Source organism: Nomascus leucogenys, chromosome 2 (genome assembly GCF_006542625.1).
Source record: "Nomascus leucogenys isolate Asia chromosome 2, Asia_NLE_v1, whole genome shotgun sequence".
In the NCBI taxonomy this organism is placed as follows: domain Eukaryota; kingdom Metazoa; phylum Chordata; class Mammalia; order Primates; family Hylobatidae; genus Nomascus; species Nomascus leucogenys.
The window spans coordinates 41,025,746-41,048,885 of NC_044382.1; the positions used below are offsets into that span (position 1 = coordinate 41,025,746).

Below are 23,140 nucleotides of genomic sequence, written 5' to 3' on the forward strand. Positions count from 1 at the left end.
TTCTCCTTCCTTCCTTCCTTCCTTCCTTCCTTCCTTCCTTCCTTCCTTCCTTCCTTCCTTCCTTCTTTCCTTTTTGAGATGGAGTCTTGCTCTGTCGCCCAGGCTGGAGTGCAATGGTGTGATCTCGGCTCACTGCAACCTCTGCCTCCTAGGTTCAAGCGATTCCCCTGCCTCAGCCTCCTGAGTAGCTGGGATTATAGGTACCCGCCACCACGCCCAGCTAATTTTTTGTATTTTCAGTAGAGACAGGGTTTCACTATGTTGACCAGACTGGTCTCGAACTCCTGACCTTGCCTGCCTCAGTCTCCCAAAATGCTGGGATGACAGGTGTGAGCCACCACCCCTGGCCAGTCTTGTCTTTTCTTTCAGAGAAAAACAACAGCTTTTTTTTTCTTTTAAATCCCTTTAAAAATAAAAATTAAAAAAAGGCTTTCTGGCTCATGACTACTACATTCTAGACTCTTTAGAGAAGAAATAACAGTGATGATCATGATGACAAAGCTGCCACTATTTACTGAACACTTACAGTTTGCCAAACACTATGCTAAGTGCTTTATGATCTTGGGCTCATTCTGCCTCTACCATAGTCCTGTGAAACAGGCATTATTACTATTGTCCCCACATTACAGAAGAGGAAGCAGATTCAGATTCCTTTTCTACCAGGAAAAATTTCTGTATACCAGTAGATGTAGTCTACTATAGTGAAAATAACATAAGCTTCAGTATTGGCCAGCAGGTCCAAATCTCAGCTCCAGTATTTATTTACAAATTAGTTATGTGACCTTGGGTGAGGTACTTTGCCTCTCCTTTGTTTCCTCATTTTATAAAGTGAGGATAATAGTATTAGAACATATTCTACAGGGCAATTAATTGGGATAATATATGTAAAATGCCTGGTATAGTCCTTGGTACCTAGTAGTTGTTCAATCAGTATTAGCCCAGTTTATTATTTACCCTGCACCTGGAATTAATCCCTTCCTTCTCTGTGTTTCAGGATAACACTCACCTTGTTCTCCTTTTCATTGTACATAGTTAGTTCTGAGCTGATCCTCCTCCCACATTCAGCTGAGTTCCTTGATGTTAGGGACTACATCTTATTCCTTTCTCTATCCTCAGAGATGCTCAATAAATGTTTTTTGAATGTCTTAGTTCACTCTTTGCATCCAAGCTTGAGGCTCTTTCTTGAGGGAATATTTCAGGAGAAACATTGAAAAGGATTTTATATCTGAGATGAAATTGTATTCACTTGTCCAGAGAATGGGGTAAAATTCACAAACCCCTGCCTGCCATCCTGGAAAAGTTTGATCAAGAAGAAAAACAGTCGTTCGTTAAAACTGTGGGCTTCCCTGAGATTAGCAATGGATCCCCAGAAGGTGACTGGCACAATAAACTGGACTCTCCCTTAGGCTCAGGGAGGCCTCAGCTTCCTTGAATACATATGTGTGCATAGGACCCTTCCTGCCTTAAAGTCAGAAACTGAGAGGATACCCTTCCTTCTTACCAAGCATATTTACTGTCTGCTCTGGATTTTGCTGTCAAATTGGCACAATTGGAAGGGATGAACCAGTCAGTTGATTGGCTATGTGAATGTTGAGACAGTTGGTCAATTTGGGGCCCCCTTGAGCATGTTCTAAGTGTAGAGTGAGAAAATGGAAGCACTCATATAAGCAGCAGGATTTGAATCATCTTGGGGTATGTGTGTTGAGAGTTGGGGGACCCCGTTACTTTGAATTCATGCTGGCCCATCTTGCTCTTGAGATCATAGAAAGTTTTCTGCATGTGAAGGCTAATCTGTGCTTGCTGTGTCTGGGTGGGAGTAGGGGTGGATTGTTAACAGGGAGAGGCATTATAGTGCCCTGGAAACCACTTGGGCTTTGGACGCAGGCATACCTAGTTCTAGTCTGCTTTCTGGCTGTATGACCTTGAGAAGTCACTAGTCTCTTTGAACCTTAGTTTCCTTAAATTTAAAATGGGAATTCTGAGTCCCTTCTCTGTAGAGTTGTCATGAGGCTTAGAGATAATGGATATAAAATACCAAATATAGTGTTTGGCAGGCACTCCATAAATGGCAGTTGTCATTGTAATTGCCACAATCATCTGTTTTTAGGCACCATTAATAATGATAATGGTACCAATTTTGCCATTGATAATGGTAAAATATGCCATTGAGTTAATTATATCTTTCCAGAAACAAAGAAACATGACTTTAAATGTATACACTTAAAAATTGTTTGCAGTGTTGCTCAATAATTCATATGCTTACATATGAGTTGCTCTTTCTGTATAGCCAGAGTTTGGAGTATAGGTATTTTTCACATTAACGAAGTTCTATTTCATATTTGCTTCTTGGAACTTATATGTAACTTCAGAATTATGTGCTGCTTTTCATAAAGCAGATTACTCATGATCTTGATCCCTTTAGTACCTTTAAGGTTGGCAGTGTAATTTTGAGGTTTATCAAAGAATAGTGGGGCTTGGCCTACATTTTCTCTTTGGCTAACCTCATAGTTTTACTTCTCCATAATTCATCATGTCTTGCTGGAAGTTAAATAGCTGGAAGCTTCTGACAATTAGATGTTTTTCATTGTAATGCTAGTCCTTTAGGCTTTGAAAATTCTGTGTCTGCTCCAGGAGATTTAGTGATTTCTACACCCTTTAATTACATTGTGGGTTATAAGCAATCTCTTGCATGCATAATAACCTTTCCTTTCAATACTGTTTTATAGTGGAATTTTAAAATGTATTTGAAGTAATATTAGGGATCTTAAGTTAAAATTCAACTGCATATAATGTTAACAGTTGCAGAAAACCCAACTGGGTTGGTAATCAAATAACTTGTGTTCCGCTAAATCCACACTTAACAGCATAACAGCAATTATGACTTACTCTGCGTGCAGCCCACAGATTTCTTTGAACATATATTATAAAATGAAGCCGGATTTCAGACATCAACATGTAAAAAATACATGCACCTTAAAATAGATGAAATGTAATATTTTACTATCAATGATGAGTGTAAGTAACAGGCAGCTTTCATCTTGGAAGTTTGCAAGTATAAGTTCTACAGTCAGAGGGGCTCAGTTTGAATCTTGACTTCCCTACTTAAACAAGCTGAGAACCCTGGGCAAGTTATTTATCTCCCACAAGAATGTATGTACCATATACAAGTAGATAGACAGGAATTTTGTCTGTCTGCTTATTGCTGCTGGAGTGGTATCAGGTTCATGGTAGACACTAAAAAAATAGCTGTTGAAAGAAGGAATAAAAGAACCTCCCTATGGCTCAGTTTTCTCATCTGTAAAAGGTGAGTAATGGTAGTATAGGTAGTAAGGTTGTTATGAGGATTAAATGGGATTATATATGAAAAATGCTTAGAATATGGGAAGTGTTCATTACTGTAAGATACTGTTGTTATTGCTGCTATTATTATGGTTATTACTACTAGTACTGCTCCTAGTAGTAGTCATAACTGTTGACTGGGGCCTTTCTTAAGGGGAAGTCTTCCCAGTGCCCATATTGGTCTGGGCTGTTGGCGTGACCCGGGGCCCTAGTGCCTAGCAGGGTCAGAGAGTGGTTGTGACCTCATGCTCCCCAGTGTCCCCAGCCCTGCCTGGCCCCTCCCAGAGCTCAGAGACTGTTCTTCTTCCAACATCACTTGCTTTTGCCTATTCCTTATCTCCTCTACTGCTTTCAATTGCCTTGAGGGCTGTGAGGGTACCTTAGTCATCTTTGCATCACACACAGTGCCTGACTCAGTGCCCCAGGAGGTGCCATGGAAGGACTCAGCAGATGTCCCCTAAGGGATCGAGGTACACTGGGGCTGGAGTCTGCACTGAGCCAGCTGAGGTTATGGGAATAATTTTAACAGTTTTCTAGAGAGTAAGGACAGATAGGGGAATTAGAGGGTAAGGGAGGGCATGAATCCTTGCCATTTTTGCTCTTGTTTTTCTTTCATTTGGTTTTTATTTTAGAATTCTTGTTATTGAGAGAGGTCAAATGGATGTGATAGGAGTCACACAAAATCACTAGTTCATTGTGTAGGACCTTCCCCTTCCTCATGTCATGCCAGACCCCTATTAACTTCAGTAGGTATGGCATCATGTTCAAGAGGTTGAAGAAGAGGCCCAGAGGCAGCGGACAAGACATAGGGTTTATTGAGGGCACTTACATACAGGGCTGTCTAGTGGTGGCAGGCTGGACAGGAAATTGCAACTGCTTGTAAAATGCATGCAGTTTATATAGCATTTTCACTTAACACCCTCCTGCTGGTGACCTTCACCTGGCAACCTTCATTTAACACAAAACAAAGGGCCTCAATCCCCTATATGGCCTGCATTTCCCAGGATGGGCTGGGGTTCAGATGTTCCTCATAGATAAGGGAATGAATCTCCAGGTTCTTGATTCCTTAGCTTGGAACACTGAACACACATTCTTCTTAGACCATAGAGTCATTCTCAGGGTATGCATAAGTTATTGCTGTCAGATGCATCTATCAGACACTCCACTACCCTGAGGATAGAGGCAAGAAGATTAAAGCAAGGCATCTGATTCTCCCACATGGTGGGTGTTGAGGGGTTAGGGCTAAGCCTGTGAGCTGACAGCATGTTTATTGTATTTCCCTTTGAGACACAAAGTTCAGCTCTGGCCATGAACATCCTCAGTGACCCAGTGACCCAGGGGCAGAATAAACAACCTTCTGGGACAAATCCACTCTAAGGAAAGAGATATGACTCCTGAATTCGAGTGCAGTTTTGCCGTTGAATTGCTGTGGGACCTAGCAAGTTACTGGACTTCTTTGAATCTTGGCTTTCCTAGCTGGTAAATATATGTCTCCATCTAAAAATCTCATGCCTTCTTATGAAACACTATTGAGGCTTTTCAGAGACACCTCTGAGTGAGTCTTAACAGGGAAATGACCTGCATTTTAGATACCGATCAGGAAGAAATTTATTAAGTCCCTTTAAAAAATTAGTGTTAAGTATGTTCTGGAATAAGAACTATAGGTTACTTTCTCTTTGCATTATCACATTTTAAAATGTGCTGTTGTCTCCTTAAACTGCATTTTAGAGACCAAATTCTGATATCTTATTTCTTGGGACAGACTGGGCCCTTGTCTCCCAGGATCATTGGTGTTCCATGCCCTTCTGTCTGAATTCCTTGCCTTTCCAGCCAGGTGGTTGTGGGAGGCAGGCTGGAGAGCCTCGGCCAGTGGACTGGGCTTGCATGATTGCTGTGGAGGCATTGCTAGGTGACTGAGCAGGTGTACCCTGCTGCCTAGGCCGAGCTGTTGGCAGCCCTGCCTTACTCTGAGGTTATCAGAATTGCCAGCTTCTCAGCTTGCCAACAGTGATCTGTTAACACCCTACCTTGGAGTTACTCCTTTTACTGTTCTCCTTTGGATGGTGGAATTCAATAACCACCCATGCATAGAATATGACAGCACCGTGCCCCCAAATCTACCATGACCAACCAGTGTTCTCCAGGTATGTTTCACACATCATTTTTTTTTAAACAGGAAGTTTGTATTGAAGTAAGTTCATGGAGAAGTAAACAAAGTATACAACTAAACTTTTTACAAGGTAAAACACCCACATAACTAGCACCCAGGTCAAGAAACAAACCCCAGAACCCCGTTCCAGTTACCCCCTACCCTGGGAAGGGCACCTACCTTCTTGGCTTCTCACACCTTAGATGAGTTTTACCTGTTTTGGAAGCTTATATAAATTGAACAATGGTGCGTGTGTGCTTTTGTGTCTGATTTTTTCCTGTCCAGCATGACATTCAGAACATCATTTCTAATCCTCACAAGTTGCAAGGCAGAGATTATTGTCTTCATTTTGCAGATGAAGAAACTAAGGTTCAGAGAGGTGACACAGCTCATTAACAGTAGATAGCTCCATGACGTGAAGCTGTGTGTGTCTGCCTCCCAAGCCCCAGTCTTTATTAATGCACTCCCACCCTGATGAGGGGTACAGAGATGAGTGACAGCTAGTCATTACTATTCAGAGGCTCATAGTCTGGTGGGCAGATGGACTGAAAACATGTGTCCATAGTATGTGGCCAAGAGAAATAATTGCTTATAATTATAGTTCAAGGAAAGCACCTGGAATATTTTATTCCAGGTTGTTGTATAGGAAAGACATCATGGAAAACAGAGTCTTTGAGCTAAACTTTGGAGAATGAGAGTAGAATTTTGGAAAGCCATTTAGGTTGGAGGAATAGTAGGACTATTCCTACTAAAGACTTGAAAGTTTGGAATAGCTTGTACTTGGGGAGAAAAGTAACTTCTGTGTTGAGAATCAAGGATCTTCAATGTAGAATGGTGGGAGATGAGGCTGGGAATGGGGTAGGAGTCTGTGAAGAGATTTAAGGAGTGAGAGCTTTCTTCTTGAGGTCAGTATTTGCCTAACTGTATCCCATAAAGACACAGTATTACAATATGTTTATAGGTGTTTGGGTTTTTTTTTTTTGAGATGGAGTCTTGCTCTGTCGCCCAGGCTGGAGTGCAGTGGCACAATCTCGGCTCACTGCAACCTCTGCTTCCCAGGTTCAAGCGTTTCTCCTGCCTCAGCCTCCTCAGTAGCTGGGATTACAGGTGCCTGCCACCGCTTCTGGCTTTTTTTTTTTTTTTTTTTGTATTTTTAGTAGAGATGGGGTTTCATCATGTTGGTCAAGCTGGTCTTGAACTCCTGACCTCATGATCCTCCCGCCTCAGCCTCCCAAAGTGCTGAGATTACAGGCGTGAGCCACGGCACCCGGCCAGGTTTTTTTTTTTTTTTTTTTTTTTAAGCATTCTTAGGTCAGATACACTTAGGAGACACTGGCTGAACAAAGTAACCAGGTTTCTTTACTACAGGACTATCAGAGCTTTTATATGGTAATGAGCTTTGTGAACCTTTAAGGGGTATTTGAGGATACAGTATGATGTGTTTCTTAGGCTCATTTGGCCCCTGAGCCCCTTTACTACAGAATATCTCCCCCATCTAGTATCCTTAGGAACACATTATAGAGAAGAGTCTTCAAGCCACATTTCATTGGTTGTCTCAGATATTCTACTATTTTTTGCATCTTTGATATGTCTTTTGGTAATTCATTTCCAAAATGAATTATAATTTTTTGATTGTGACTTCATGTTCAGAGGATGTCATATCCTGGGAATCTAAGTTGCCCTGGGCTGTGGACCCTATAGGGCAGGTTTACTGGTTTAGGAAGCAGTTTTTGTATTAGATATTGTCTTAGATATTTCCTATACCACCTGGGTGATGTCAGTTCAAACTCTAAATTTTTATGTGGCATGAATCTAGGGGTTGGGTTTCTTAAAGATGTAGATTTTACTCCCTGTCTTTCCCCTCTCCCTTGCCTCCCACCCCACTGCATTCCTCAGCCTACAGGAGATGGCGAGCTTCCTTCCCCTTACTCATAGCACATGGGCAGAGTTCATCTAGTCTTAGTTTTACAGCTGGGGCAAATCTGTCCACAGGAGCCTGTGGCCTAGACGCCCTACCCAGTGGGACACCAGTCCTCAATTAAAGCCCATATCTGAATTGTCTCTGTGAGACATTTTAGCTTCAGCTTCCACTCAGCTGCCCGGATTGAATTCCTTCTTATTTAAAACACTCAGGCATTTTCTTCTTGCTTTTGCATATGGCTCAAATCTTTATTTTTTCTGTAATACATCATTTTCACGTGTTTAGAGCTACAGGGAAAGATTCCTTCCAAAGCAGCTCAGTCTACCATACTGACTGGCCGACATTCTCCATCCCTTTGTCATCCCGCACTCATGGTTAGGATTAGTGCCACTGAAGTCTCTCAGCTTGTAGATGTTTCTATCAAACCATTGTGCTTCAGTCCTTTTCTTATTCTTTGTGGACTCATAGTGAAAGTCTTTTTTACTGGCTGTAGGTAGTAATAGAAAGCTGAAGAACAATTTCCAGGCCAAATGATGTTACCGTTTTAATTTTTTCATCATTTTTGGTTATCTGAAGTCAGATATCTGGCAGTGTGCTGCTGTAGGAAGAGAACCATACATACGTTCATTCATGCTTTTATTAATTTATTCATCCTATTAAGAAATATTTCTCTGTGTGGCAGGTAGCATATTAGTCACAGGAGAGACACTGGCAAACAGATAAAAACAAGATACCTGCCTTTGCAGAACTTATAATCACATAGAGAAGAGAGATTTTATTAAATATGTGCACAAATAAATATATAGCTATAAAGTGAGAGATGTGGTATGAAGGAAATGTGCAGTGTGCTGTGAAAGTGTGGATTGAAATCAGTGGTTCTAATTGCTGTCTTCTCACTAATTTGTTGGGTAATGTCAGGCAAACGACTTCGTCTCTCTCTGCCTTACTTTCTCCTTTGCAAATGACTAGCAGTTTCACAGGGTCCTTGTGAATCTGAAATGAAGCAACTACAAGAAAGAGCTTTTAAGTGTTGTGTGAAAGGGTGATGGTATGGTCAGAAAGAAGAATTCAACTGGGTAGGTTTCTAGGGAGCCTTCAGACCAGGACGTCGCTCAGTCAGTGGTGTGCTGGTAAATGTTTAACAACTGGCTCGCTAAAAAACATTCTAAAAGCCCTGATTCATCTGTTGATTCATTTGCTGATTTCCATGGTGTAAATATTTTCATCAAGGCTGACTTCAACTACCAGCGTAATGTCACTAAATGTGGAGTTAGGAAGAGACGTGCACAGTGAGCTCCAATTGCCGCACACCACTGCTCCCAGTTGTCCCTGGAGTTGTGTGTGGCAATGAGGTGAGTATGGTTAACACAAGTCTTGTTAAGCTTTCATTTAAGAAACAAAAACAGGAATCCAACAGAATCATTCTTTTGTCGAGAAACACTATCTTCTTGATTTAAAAGCATGGCAGGAGATTTGGTAAATGGTATTGCCTCAATCCCTGGGAAAGGAATAGGAGACCTAGGGGAGGTGTCCCAGGAGGGCGTGGAGCATTGTAATTCGGGTTATAGGTTTAGGAAGTTAGTTTCCCAACTCAACAGTCTGCCCAGGGTTTTTTTTGTTTGTTTGTTTTGAGACAGAGTCTCTCTCTGATGCCAGGCTGGAGTGCAGCGATGTGATCTCGGCTCACTGCAACCTCCTCCTCCTGGGTTCAAGCGATTTTCCTGCCTCAGCCTCCTGAGTAGCTGGGGACTACAGGCATGCGCCACCACGCCCAGCTAATTTTTGTGTTTTTAGTAGAGATGGAGTTTTGCCGTGTTGGCCAGGATGGTCTCAATCTCTTGACTTCGTGATCCACCTACCTTGGCCTCCTCGGCCTCCCACAGTACTGGGATTACAGGTGTGAGCCACCTTGCCTGGCCTAGGTTTTTAAAATTAATTGTGTCTCTGAGATGCAAATCGCATAATGTTTGAGCATGGGTTTTTGGAGTTAGAGGTGAGTTCACATCAGATCTATTCTTCCTGGCAGCGTGACCTTGTACAGCTGGCTAACCTCTCTCAGGCTGTTTCCTCATCTGTAAAGTGTGAGCAGTGACACCTACTTCACAGAGTTTGTTGGTGGATTAAATGAGATCATATGTGTAAAATGCCTAGCACTGTGCTTGTTGTTATTAATAAAGTTAGTTCTTCTCAGATCAAGTAACAAACCAGGTCCGTGTTTAGGAACCTAGTTTTTTTTCCCTGATATTGTCAAAATTAGCTTCTTTCCCTTCTTCCTATGTTTTGCTGAGAATTGTTCCCAATTGAACTTCTCCCCTTGCCAAGTCAGTGCCCTGCCTTTTTAACTTGAGGCCTTCTTGATCTTCAAAACACATTTTGAAAGCAGGGAAAAGTGCCCAGGACTCCTCATTTTCCTTGGGGTGTGCAAGTCCAGCCTAGCTTGGCTGCCTGTCTGTCCAGAGGGATGGAGTGGAAGGACTGGATTCATCTGGTATTCTCTGGCCAAGACCTGTGCTTACATCTGAAGTGTGGTGAGCTGGGAGCTATGGAATCTGATTTTCTCCAACTCCTTTCCACATGACAGTCTTGTAGCATGCAAGAAATTGGTTCTAGGACATTAATCAGTGAGGAAATGCGGCTATTTCTCTGTTTAAAAAGTGAAACCCTAAGTGTACCTATGAGCAGCTGATTATTTCATCACAAAAAGTAGTAGCTAAGTAGATATCACCCTATCCTATGATTGAATCTATAGTCTCTGCTTAGATTTTATAGACCAGGGGTTGACAAACTTTTTCTAGGAAGGGCCAGATAGTAAATATTTTAGGTTTTATGTGTCATGGCTTCTCAACTCTGCTACTGTAATGTGAAAGCAGCCACAGACAATACGTAAACGATGAGTGTGGCTGCCTTCCAACATAATTTTATTTACCAAAACAGGTGGCAGGCTGGATTTGGCCTGTGGGCAGAAGTTTGCAACCCCCCTGCTATTAGACCTATTAGACATTTGAGAGTCAGCTAAGAATAATGGATTTAGAGCATGAGCACTGAAGTTGGTTTTGTATGTAACCAAGCAGAGCTGGCTTTGCTTCTTTTTAGTTCTGCGACTCGGGCAAGTCTTTTAATAAGGCTTAAGAGTATTTAATCATTGGGTTATCTTGAGAATTTGGGGAGGCGACGTTTATGGAGAGTCCCTTGGTGGGAAGGGTTATTGGGAACCACTTTGGGTACATTGAAAGCTAAAGCAAGTTGGAAGTTTATTTGCTTGTTTATTTTTCAAGCATGAAGTCTGAATGAAAAAAATATGTGGCCTTCTCTAGCTGCTGAGAAGGTCACTGTTGTTGCCGAATGCTGTGGCTTTCATAGCTGAGTAGGTAAACAGTACGACTAAGTGGAACCAGTCACACAAGTGAAGCCAAAAATAAAGATAAGGTTAAATATCGACTTTGGTAGATTCAGCTTGCTTTTTTTTTTTATAACAAAAATTAAGCTGGTTGATAGGGAAGAATGTGATCAACAAATGCTACCCGCTTAAGGACTTGTAGTTCATTCTTCAGCAAAGCTTTGCCAATCAGTTACCTTGTGTTGTGCTAGGTAGCATTGGGGGATGGCGTACAGAGGCGGAGCTGGTACACTTCTCACTCTGCATAGGCTCACAGTCTAATGAAGGGGAGTAGAAAGAGGTGTGGCTAACCAACCACATACAAGGCAGAATGGGGTTGTGGCTGCCCATCACCTAACCCAGCAAAGGCAGACTTTATCTGCCTTTGACTCTGCCTTACCCACCAAGATTCCAACCCCCTGTTCCCCAGCCCTGCTCTCTGCTCCAGCCTGGGCAGCTTCCACACATCTCCTTCTATGCTTATTCTGAAATCATTTTCCATTCATTCATTTAAAAAATATTTGAGTTTGTGTTAGGTGCCAGCAAATAAGAGAAGGTCTCTCATGGATCTTAAGGGCTAGTGGAAGAAACATAGTCATTCAAACAATGCTGTGAGGGTGAGGGACATAGCTCGATAAGAGTTCCTAATAAAAAATGAACTAGACAAGGATTTCTGTGGTGTATGTGCTTATGTTTGTACACATATAGGTTATTTGATATAAAAATAGGAGCAAACTATACATACATACTACTCCTTTCCTTTTCTGCTCCCTTCGCTTCCTTTCCCTTTCCCTTCCCCTTTCCCCTTCCCTTTCCTTTCCTTGCCAAATTCAAGTTATGTCCAACCTGACTTAAGTATATAATTAGGAAACAGGGCCAAGTGTTTTAGGGGAAAAGCACATTAACATATTGGCACAAAAAAAATGTACTTAGGTTAAGAAAAATTGGAGTCCTTTTTTCCTCCTGGCAGATAAAGCTTTCATTTCAACTTTCTGCCATCCTGTAAATTTTGTTGTAGTTTTATTCCTTAGAATTTCTTTTCTTCCTCTTACACTTCTTATTCTGAAAAATTAAAAACCTACTGTAGGTTTGAAAGAATGAACATTTACGTAGTCTTTACTTAAACTCACCATTAACATTTTGCTTCATTTACTTTATCTCTCTAGACTTAATCTTTCATTTTGCTGAATCATTTGACAGTAAATTGCAGGCATTATGACACTTCACCCCTAAATATTTTAGCATGTATCTCTTAAGAACGAGGAAATTCTCTTTTCTAGCCATAAAACCAATTATCATACCAATGAAATTTAATGTTGATCTAGCAATATTATCTAACATATAGTGGATATTCACATTTTCCTAATAGCCCCCCAAAAGTCATTTATGGCTATTTCTTTTAGAGCCGTAATCTAATTAAGGTTTATGCATCGCATTTAGTTGCCTTGTCTATAAATCTCTCTAATCTAGAACCGTCTCCCTACCCTTTTTTGTCTTCCATAATATTAACAATTTTGAAAATCCAGGCCAGCCGTCCTGTAGAATGTTGCAAACATAGAGTTGTCTGATCGTTTCCTCACCGTAAGATTCAGGTTATATATTAATATTTTAGGAAGAACTGTACTTAGGAGACACTGTGTCTTTTCAATTAAGTCACAATCAGGAATATAAGTTTGTCCTCTTATGGGTGGTGGTAAATTTGGTCCCTTGTTTAAGGTGTTGTCTATCAGATCTCTCCATTTGAGGATATTTTCTCTCCACGTAAATAGTATGTAATCTGTTGGGTGATTCTTTGAGAATTGTGAATATTTCCCCATCCAACAACTTTATTATTATTATTATTTTAAAGATAGGCTCTTGCCATGTTGCCCAGGCTGGAGTGCAGTGGCATGGTTACAGCTCACTGCAGCTTCCACCTCCTGGGACCAGGTGATCCTCCTGCCTCAGCCTCTCAAGCAGCTGGGACTACAGACACGTGTCATCATGCCTGACTGATTTTTTTTTTTTTTTTTTGTAGAGATGGGGTCTTGCTAAGTTTCTCAGGCTGGTCTCAAACTCCTGGGCTCCCACCTTGGCCTCCCAAAGTGCTGAGATTACAGGTGTAAGCCACTGCACCTGGCCTTTAACAACTTTTGATTTTAGCATCCATTGGTGATCTTTGTTCAATCAGTTATTACATTGGTGGTATTGCAAAAATGTTGTTTTTCTAATTCCATCATTCCTTTTACAGGCATTTTTTTTTTTTTTTTTTTTGGATAGAAGAGACCTTCCTACACTTTTTTAGTATCCATATGGGCTCATGAATTATTTTTATTTATTTATTTTTATTTTTTGAGACAGGGTCTCACTTTGTCTCCCAGGTTGGAGTACAGTGGTACACTCATGGCACACTGTAGCCTCGACCTCCCAGGCTCAAGCAATCCTCCCACCTCAACCTCACTAGTAGCTGGGACTATAGGCATGCACCACCATGCCTGGCTAATTTTTGTATCTTGTAGAGATAGGGTTTTGCCGTGTTGCCCAGGCCGGTCTTGAACTCCTGGGCTCAAGCAATCTGCCTGCCTTGGTCTCCCAAAATGTTGGGATTATAGGTGTGAGCCACCATACCTGGCCATATTATAATTTAAAAAAAATTAAGAATATTTTATATTGAGGTATATGGATATTAAATACACAATTTGGTTAGTTTTGACAAATGTATATGCCCATGTAATGCCCACCCTAAACCACAAAAAGTTTCCTTTGAACCTTTTTCAGCCATTCCCTGGCCCTGCTTCCCCTTAAAGAGGCAGCACTGATCTGATTTATTCATTATTCTCATTGATATTTAAATTGTCCCAAATACTGGCATTGAAAGCCCCATCCAACTGGCTCTCTTTGACATATCTTCTTTAATCACGTATAAGAAGATGTTTGCTTTATTCTTTTTAATAGCTGAAAATAGAGTTGGCACTCTGTATCCATGAGTTCCATATCCATGGATTCAACTAAGAAAATATTCAGAAGAAAAAAATTCCATAAAGTTCCAAAAAGCCAAATTTGAATTTGCTGCAACACCAAGTACTACATCGAATCCACTTGCATGAAGTGATGTATGGGTGTTATATTAGGTATTATAAGCAATCTTATATAATTATTTAAAGTATATTTATTATTTATATACTTTAAGTATATATATTTAAAGTATTTAAAGTATATAGGAGGATGATTTAAAGTATATGGGAGGATGTGGGGAGGTTATATGCAAATACTATGCCATTTTATATAAGGGACTTGAGCATTGGCAGATGTTGGTATCTGTGGGTGGTTGTAGAACCAGTGCCCTGGGGCTGGGTGTGGTGGCTCACACTTGTAATCCCAACACTTTGGGAGGCTGAGGCAGGCGGATCACTTGAGGCCAGGAGTTCGAGACCAGCCTGGCCAATATGTTGAAACCCCATCTCTACTAAAAATACAAAAATTACCTGGGTGTAGTGGTGCACACCTTTAATCCCAACTACTAGGGAGGATGAGATGGGAGAATCACTTGAACCCAGGAGGTGGAGGTTGCAGTGAGCCAAGATCGTGCCACTGCACTCCAGCCTATGCGACAGAGCAAGAACCAAAAAAACAAAAAAACAAAACAAAACGAAAGAAGAACTAGTGCTCAAGGATACTGAGGGATAACTGTATCTAATGGTATGGATACTCCTTTAATAATTTTTCCATTAGTGGACTTTAGGTTGTTTCATTTTTTTTATCCCTTTACAACCATGCTGCAGCAAAGATCTTGGAGCACATATTCTATTCTCTTACACTGATGTGAGTATAGGCTAGAGCTCTAGAAGTGGTATTTTTAAAGTCAACGAGTATGCACATTTAAAATTTTGATCGATATTGCCAATACTTCCCTCCCCTCTTAAAAATCATTATTAATGAAATTTTTACAGACACTGCTGGTTTCCCCATGGCCCCTCCAACGTTGAATTTTATCTGCCTATGTGTATCTGGTGGCACAGGGTTTGAATTTGGAATCCTTGAGTAGAGTGAACATCCAAAGTATAGGTCTGCCTTTTTGGTTGTAAGCCCTCCAGTTTTTATTTGCATAGAAATGAAATCTCTCCTCAAGAAGAAATGTTTGCCATTCCTTTTCATTCAGTGTCACATTGACCATCACAGCCAGCTTCGGGCAGAGGGCATTCTTACTGTTTTTATTCTGCATTACCTTTACACGGGACATGAGTGAGGAAAGAGGAGCATGGGGAGATGACGACATTGCCCCCAGGGTCTGATCTTCCTGAGCAGCCTCTATAAATTTGGTTCACAGTTACTGCTCTATATGTTTACCCTTAAAAAACTATTGGAACTGGTTTTTATTTTAGAATGAACCATGATGATTCTACATTTGGGATAGCAGATTTGTCCTTTGTGTGTGTGTGTGTGTGTGTGTGTGTGTGTAGAGTGTGTGTGTGATCACTCTTTGAGGCCAGCAAGTAAACAAACCCTTTCTGTTTTTATTTTAAATATGAGTCTCAGATTAATTAAACACCTTTGTGGATGACTCGTAACTTTTTCTCCTTTTTTTTACAGATTGAAGGTTGTTTGAAAGCTTTTGTCTCTTTACTGAAGTTGCCCATGTTGCTTTTCTTTATAGGTGTTTGAAGCTGTGATCTCATGGATCAATTATGAGAAAGAAACCCGTTTAGAGCACATGGCAAAGCTGATGGAACATGTCCGACTTCCTCTCTTACCTAGGGACTACCTAGTCCAAGTGAGTGTTGTATGAAGAGCCAAGCACTTCTGTGTTCACCCAGGCCTCTAGGAATAGCAATGGGCAATCCTGGTTGGATGGAGTAGTTGGGGGGTTTAGTGGGTCTTCTGTATGTGCTGAGGGAACCAGCCCACTGGGTTAAGTGTTAGGTGTTGTGAAGTTTAAGAGCATGGGCTTGAAAATAGGACACTTAGGTTTCAGTCTCTGCTCTGCTGCTTATTAGTTTTGGATTTTTATTTAACCTCTTCAAGCCTCAGTTTTTCTTCCATAGAACAGATAGTAGAGCCCAGCAGGGTTGTTGTGAGGGCTAAAGGAGTAGAGTATGCAAGTCAGCTGTTTCATGTGGAGCCTGGGGTAACAAATGTTCCATGAAAGTTGGCTGTCTTTGTTGAAGAGGACTGAAGCAAGAAGGGTCATGTCCACAACGTTTCTATGTTCCCTTTTTGTCTTAGTTTTAGGCAGCTTGAAGCCAAATTCAAGACTGTAAAAATGGTGCCTAGAATACAGAGTACTTCCACTTCCTCTGAAAAGGAAAGAAAAATTAAGAATTATGGGGTTCCCTTATGGTGCCATATGTTTTCTCATTTAATCCTTATAATGACCCTGAGGGGCAAAGATTGTAACTCCTTTTCACACATGTAGGCCTTGAGGCTTATGGAGGTTGGGATTTATCAGGGGTCACCAGCCTTAGGGAGGCTCAGGATTCAAATCCATGTCAGTCTGGCTCTGAAGTGCATAGTTCTTCCGCTAAGCTAGCCGCCACCATTGATACGCTCTTTTCTGCTTGCCCATTACCTGACTTATTTTATATAGTAAATGGCATTAGACACTTTTATAAGCAGAGAATAAACCTTAAAATATATGAACAAAACAAAACATCGAGACAACAGGCTAGCCCTCAGCTGTCTCCAAGGAGTCTCTGGACGAAGGGAAGGTATGATGCAAGGATAAAGAGGAGGTTTAGCAGCCTAGCAGCCCAGCAGCCCAGCTCTTGTTACTTTCCAGCCATATAATACTGGGTACATACTTAACCTTTTTAAACCTCAGTTTTCTTATCTGGAAAAAATGGCGCTTGCCTTCATAGGATTGTTTGGGGATAAACAATAAAATGAGATAATCCATGTAAGGCCTGTAATAGTGTTCAGTGAATGTTACTGATCTTACTCTGTAGTCTTTGTGACCACTGCTGTGATTCTTAGTAGCCGGTGACACAGTATCCTCACGAGCACTTGTAAACTCCTCTGCTGGTAACACTTGTAGATTGCAGGTATGAGGGGTCAGTGAAATGTTCCCTGAATCGCCATACTTCAGCCTTCTCAGGTGCTGAGGGATATGCTTGCAAGCTCTTAAATGGGGCATGCATGCTACTTTGGGTGGTACCACTGCCACCTGGTGGCAGCTTATCTTTCCTGTAGAAAAGGTCCCCTAAGCAGAGGGAGTGAACCTGCCTGAGCATCCAGTGTCAGTCAAACCTCCCACTGTCCTGTGGGAAGCTGGCTGGAGGTGGAGGAGGTGGAGGAGGCACCTGGACTCCAGTTTAGTCTCGCTTCCACAGGGAGGGTTGGCGACCTGGGGACCTGGGTTCTAGAGAAAGCTAAAGTAGCCTTAGAGACTCTTGGTCACAAACTCCATCAGGCATCCACAACTGAAACTTAACAAACATCACCATTAGGAAACAGCTCCTGGGTTATTATGCCAAAGTAGAGTTTAGATCTGGAAAAGAAGGGGGTCGGAGGCAATGGGCATGAGAACTGTTGTGTGGGACTCCTCCCTTCGCCCTTTTTTCAGAAAGGCCTTTTATCAGGCCTTTCAGAGTGAACACCTCTGGAAGAGGATGTTTCATTAACATTCATTTGACTTTGAAACTTCAAATGAGTATAATTGCTGGGATGGCTGATGGTGGTGGAGGAGGAGGAGGAGGAGGAAGGGAAAGCCCTGGGCAGACCTCCACCAACACTGCCTGACTTCTGGGGAAGGTCTTTTTTTCTTTCACAAAAGGTAGCATTTATTAGGCTTTTACTCAGCATTTTAAAATATTGTACTAAATGTATAATATGTTGTGATAAAATGTATATAACATAAACTTTGTTATTTTAACCATTTTAAGTGTACAATTTAAAGGCATTCATTACATTCACAATTCAGTACAACCATTACTATAAAGATTTCCAAAACTTTGTCATCACCCCCAAAATTGAAACTCTTGTACCCATGAAGCACTAACTTTCCAGGAGAACTTTTAATTCAAGCTGAGTAAGTTCTTCTGGAGAAATAGCTGCTCATGCATTTCTCGTTCCTTCCAAGCTTTTTTAGGCATCCTCTCCCACCCTTTATATTTTGTAATTGACCCTAGAAGTTTATGATTTGTCTCAAGCTGGCTTAGTTCCTTACTGGAGGGGAAAAAAAACCTTCCAAGGAAAACAGTTCTTGGGGACTGTCTCTGGGGAGGGAGGTGGTCAGAGGTACACAGAGGCCTTCTCTTGCCATCCTTTTTTCCTCCAATGCTGCCCAGCAGGTGATGGCCCTGGCGATGCTTTCATTCCTAGTGACAGATGGGGACCCAGGAGAGGCTCAGTCATGCCTTGTGCATCACTGACTTGAGGGCTGAGATAATTGAGGTGGGAGGCCCTTCTCATTCTCTGACTGGACTTGAATTCTTTAGGGTCAGAAATTTTGTCTTGTTCATCATTTTCTTCCTGGGGACTAGCACAGGGCTGCCCAACCAGGAGACATCTAATCCAAACAGTGTTAGCTATTGAATGGAATTGATCTTTCCTGCAGTTAGGAATTGATCTTTCCTAACACAAAGCAGCCTCAGAAGGGCACACTACCCATTCCAGATATGACACACAGTGATCTGACCTGGGCCAAAAGGTGGGGATTTGAGAGTTAGAGCACCAGAATGGCTTCATGCTTGGTCTTGCTCATGAAACCGTTAGGCTTACATTTGCTGAGCACCTGCTTAGGTCCTAAACTCTGGAATAAGAGGTGAAGAAGCCAGAGCCTCAGCTTAGATGGAGTCCTAGGTGAGGTCAATAGGTGGGACTTTGTGCAGGATAATTTTTCTGCTCTGATGTTGTTACTCTGTTAGAAGGAGCCTCACTGGCCTATTTTCTGCCCTGAGACTTTCACTATAAGACAACGAATATGAATCTTTCTCCTTGACAAGCTTATTTTACTCAATGCCTCCAAAGGTTGGCTGATGGCTCCCACACCCTTTCCTCTTTCCCCTCACTCCTCCTTTCAGATGTCTGTTTACCCTAAACATTATAATGCATTCAAATCAGGAGAAATGTGGTTAGAGGCTTTCAGGATGGCTACTTGTCTTTTTTTTGCATAAACTCATTTAAACCTCAAAACAAACAAAACTAGTGAGGTTGTAGATACCTTTAATATGCCCATTTTACAGATGAGGAAACTGAGGATCAGAGATGTTAAGTAGTGGATCTGGTCTAATGCCAGAGCTTGATCCCTTATCCCACTGTGCTCTTAAAATGCAGGAGGTGAGCAATAAGTTGTAACTCTTTGGGTCTGAGATGATGTGGTGAAGGAATGAATGAGTGTGGGAGTGCAGGAATGACTGAGCCCAGGGTGAAAGCTTGGGAAATGTGGCTGAGCTCTGCTCCAGGATCACCTGTGGATTATTACCTCTAGACGGTTGAAGAAGAAGCTTTGATAAAGAATAACAACACCTGTAAAGACTTCCTCATTGAGGCTATGAAATACCATCTGCTCCCTCTGGATCAGAGGCTATTGATTAAGAACCCAAGGACCAAGCCCAGGACTCCAGTCAGCCTTCCCAAGGTAAGCCCCAGCCCAATCGCCGCCGAGTCAGGACTGTGCCCTGGGAAAGTGGCCTTCCACTCCTGCCTCCAAGTCTTTCCTCACCCATAGCTGCCCTGCATCTTGGTTGCATTTACAACCTAGGAGATGGAGTCTGCTGGTTCCTCTTGAATCTGCTGGTACCTCTCCCTTCTGGGGTCTTCCTTTCCTAAGAGTTTCAAGGTAACCTCCAGTGTCATCAGGGAAGTTTGAGAATAACTCAGAGCTCCCTCTCACCCCCACCTTGACTTCTCATTTCACACCATGGCTTGCGCTCTATTTCTGTTGGAAGCAGAGGAATGGCTATGTTGGTTTCACTTAGTGATGGCCATAGTAGTCCTCTTTCTAGGCCATTCTTTGAGTCAGAATAGTCCTAGTCTGTTTCTTTCCCCAACTCAGGGAAGGACATAAAGGACAATTAGGGCTGCCACAGAGAAGAAAAGGGGTTCTAAGAAAAGGGACCCTGTCAAATTGAGGAGTTTGACAGGTCATGAAGCAGAGGAAGGAAATGGGAGAAATGATGATTTGTGAGGGAGCAGCCAGGGAAAGGGAAGGAAGACATAGGAGGGGACCCCATGATCTAGAGACCTAGAGTTTATGGTGTGTGCTGGCTGCTTTGGTTCCCTGTGAGTCTTCTTTCATCTCTGACCCTCAGGCTCCTTATCTATAGAATGAAGGATGCTCCATTTGATCCCTAAAGTCCTGTCTGGTGTGGCACCAAAGTAGTCGTTTTAGGAGTCTAACATGCTGATGTCTGGGGGAAGGAATCAGTCAACCCAGGAGGAAAGGTGGGAGGAGAGGAGTGGGTCATGTTGTCTCATTGATGACACAGTAGGCAGCACCAGGAAATTATTTAGGCCCTTGCTTTGCCCACCTCCTCCTCTTTCCAGCTGGCTGCCATCCTCCCTGCCTGCTTCTTCCAGGAAGGTTTCATAGTGGCTAGAGGCATGTTTTCCAAGACCAGGGGTTGGAATTCTCTGAGGTTTGCAGGGCCTTCTTTCCCCTCTGCTCCTTGACCTTGGATCATGGGGAATACATTGGTTGCAATGTGAACAAATGTCTTAGTGTCCCAGATAATAATACAAGCAGCTAACCTTTATTGAGTGCTGAGGTTATCACTTGAATATCTTATTTAATCTTTTCAACAACCCTACAAGGTAGAGATAGTTATCCTAGTTTTATAAAGGAGGAAACTGAGGTTCAGAGAAGTTAATTTACTAGCCCAAGGTCAACACAGCTAATGTGGTAGAACCAGCATTTGAACTGAGTCTTTATTACTCTCCAAACCTGTTCTCTGAACCCATACCATCCTGCACCTGGCTTCACCTTTGTAAACCTGAGAGTGCATACTTGCATGTTGGCCTCATGTTGCCTAGTGCAGGTTAGAAGAAGGCACAGCCGCAAGGCAAGGCCTTGGTCTGGCTGGACATTGGTCTTACTGCAGGTTGATGCCTTTTGTTTTGTTTGGTTGAAATATTGCATTGAAACTTCTTCGTATTTTTCAAAATGAAAATAACTTAGCTTTCTTTAATTATAGACATATGTGCTTATTGTAGATTATTAAAAGGATACTACAATTTTGAAATTAAGTAAAAGTCACTTGAAATGTCTCCTAGGGTAAAAAATCTGCTATTATTTGGAAAATTTTCTTTCAGACATGTCTCTTTGCACTTTTTCACAGATAGATACAAATGTACAGTGTATTGCTATCCAGGTTGAACTATTTTCCCCCCATGCAGCCATGAGGTACAGATTGCTTTTAATATTATCAGTATAGGTGAAATCAGCATTTAAATTGTAATGGTACATGGTGTTTAATTGTACTTATGCACTATTATGTACATATTATGGACAGTCCTCTACTGATGGGCTTTGCAGTAATTTCCCTTTTTTTTTTGTATTGTAAACATTTCTGTGTCAAGTATCCTTTAAAAGATGGCATCTTGTTTGAGTTCGTATTTCTTTCATTGGGAGTGAGATTAATCTTGATTTCATGTGATTATTGGCATTTGTATTTCTATTTTGGAGAATTCTCTGTTCATGTCCCGGCTCATTTTTCTATTAGATTGTATTTTTTTATTAATATGTTTTATTCCTTTTTTTTTTTTTTTCTTGAGGCAGTGTCTTGTTCTTCTACTCAGGCCAGAGTGCAGTGGAGTGATCTCAGCTCACTTCAGCTTCCACCTTCCAAGCTCAAGTGATCCTCCCACCTCAGCCTCCCAAGTAGCTGGGACTGCAGGTGTGTGCCACCACACCCAGCTAATTTTTTTTCTTTTAACTTTTTTGTAGAGACAGGTTTTTGCCTATTGCCTAGGCTGTTCTCGAACTCCTGAGCTCAAGCAGTCCACCCCGCTTGGCCTCCCAAAATGCTAGGATTGTAGGTGTGAGCCACTGTGCCTGGCCTTATTTATAGTTTCTAAAGGCTCTTTGTACATTAAAGAGGTTAGGCCTTTGAATGTATGTATTTCAAATATGTTTTTTCTTAGTTTGCAATTTGCCTCTTGTTTATACTAATTTTTTAGTCCAAAAAAACCCCAATTTTTAAGGAGTCAAATTGATCTATCTTTTGCTTTATAGCTTGGGTTTTGTGTCATGTTTAGAAATATTTTCTATACTCTGAAATTATTTAAATAATGTCCCCATGTTTTCTTCAAGTACCTTTATAATTTTTATTTTACATTTGAATCTTTGATGCACTTAGAATTATTTTCTGTGTGTAAGGAGTGAGGGCAGGGATTCAGTTTTACTGGTATTGCAAATGATGAGCCAGTTGGTCTCAAGTTTATTTTATTCATTAATTCCCCTCTTCCCCCATTGGTTTGAATACTATCTTTATTATGATCTAAATTTCCACAAGCTTCATGTCTTGAGAATGTTGATTCTAAGTGCGCTGCTTTTTATTTAGCCTTTTTACTTCCCTGGGTTTCCAGCTGGTCTTCTGTCTGTGACATTTCCCTTTGGAAACTGGTTCTCATCCTCTATGATATCAGAAGAATGACATCTTTGCCTAAGCTAAGGGAATGGTTCAACACTGGCCCAACTTTTTTGTGTAGAAACCATACCTAGTGACCTCTCCTTTTCTGGACTCCATGTCTGGCTCTTACCACATATACCCATAAAAAGTTTTAAAATTAAAGCCCAGTTTGTGCCTGAGCCTGGACTAAGCATGCTGAGAGCTGCTCCACCATCACCCCTGTTCCATCCCAGGGATTGAATCTATAGTTGAGAAAGAGGCTACCCCTTGTTTCAGGAGGTCAAAGTCATCCTTCTGTCATCCCTATTCCTTAAGAAACATTTATTTTCTGAATGAAAACATTTAGATTCCTGGGCCTTCTGCAGGCAACTGGAACCATGACTTCCTTAGAATCTGTTAAAGAAAGAAATAAAGAAGACATCACTACTCTTTGTCTCATTGTTCTCCTGTATTTAATCCTTGAATGATTTAAGGTTATGTTGTCTAACCTGCTTCTTAAACTATACTCTCATCACCATTGTTTAAGCACTTAAATTAGTGAGGGGATCCCCACTGAGGGCTTGAAGAATGAATGGAGTATGCTGAGGGAAACGATCACTTAGGGATTATCAGATCGTATACTGTCATAATAAATCATCACAGTAATAAGTCTGTACTATTCATATCCCTACTGAGATTACTCAGAGAGGTTAAGAAATTTGCCCAGTTAAGTACTGGCTAAGTGCAGAGCTGGGGTTTGGTCTGTCTCACTCCAAAGTCCATGCTTTTCCTTTTACACCAAACTGCTTCCTGAGAAACAGCTTTGAGGT

The 23,140-nt window shown here is 41.5% G+C and overlaps 1 protein-coding gene across 7 annotated transcripts in view; it reads left to right on the forward strand.

Annotated features, from left to right (window-relative positions):
• The window catches only part of KLHL3 (kelch like family member 3), a 273,160-nt gene that overhangs the window by 212,394 nt on the left and 37,626 nt on the right, over nucleotides 1-23,140 (forward strand). For all 7 annotated transcript variants that reach the window (XM_030828726.1, XM_003266419.4, XM_030828745.1 and 4 more), the window contains 2 exons: nucleotides 15,419-15,535; nucleotides 19,190-19,339. In XM_030828726.1, the coding sequence (XP_030684586.1) occupies nucleotides 15,419-15,535; nucleotides 19,190-19,339 (267 nt within the window). The remainder of the gene's footprint in view (nucleotides 1-15,418; nucleotides 15,536-19,189; nucleotides 19,340-23,140) is intronic.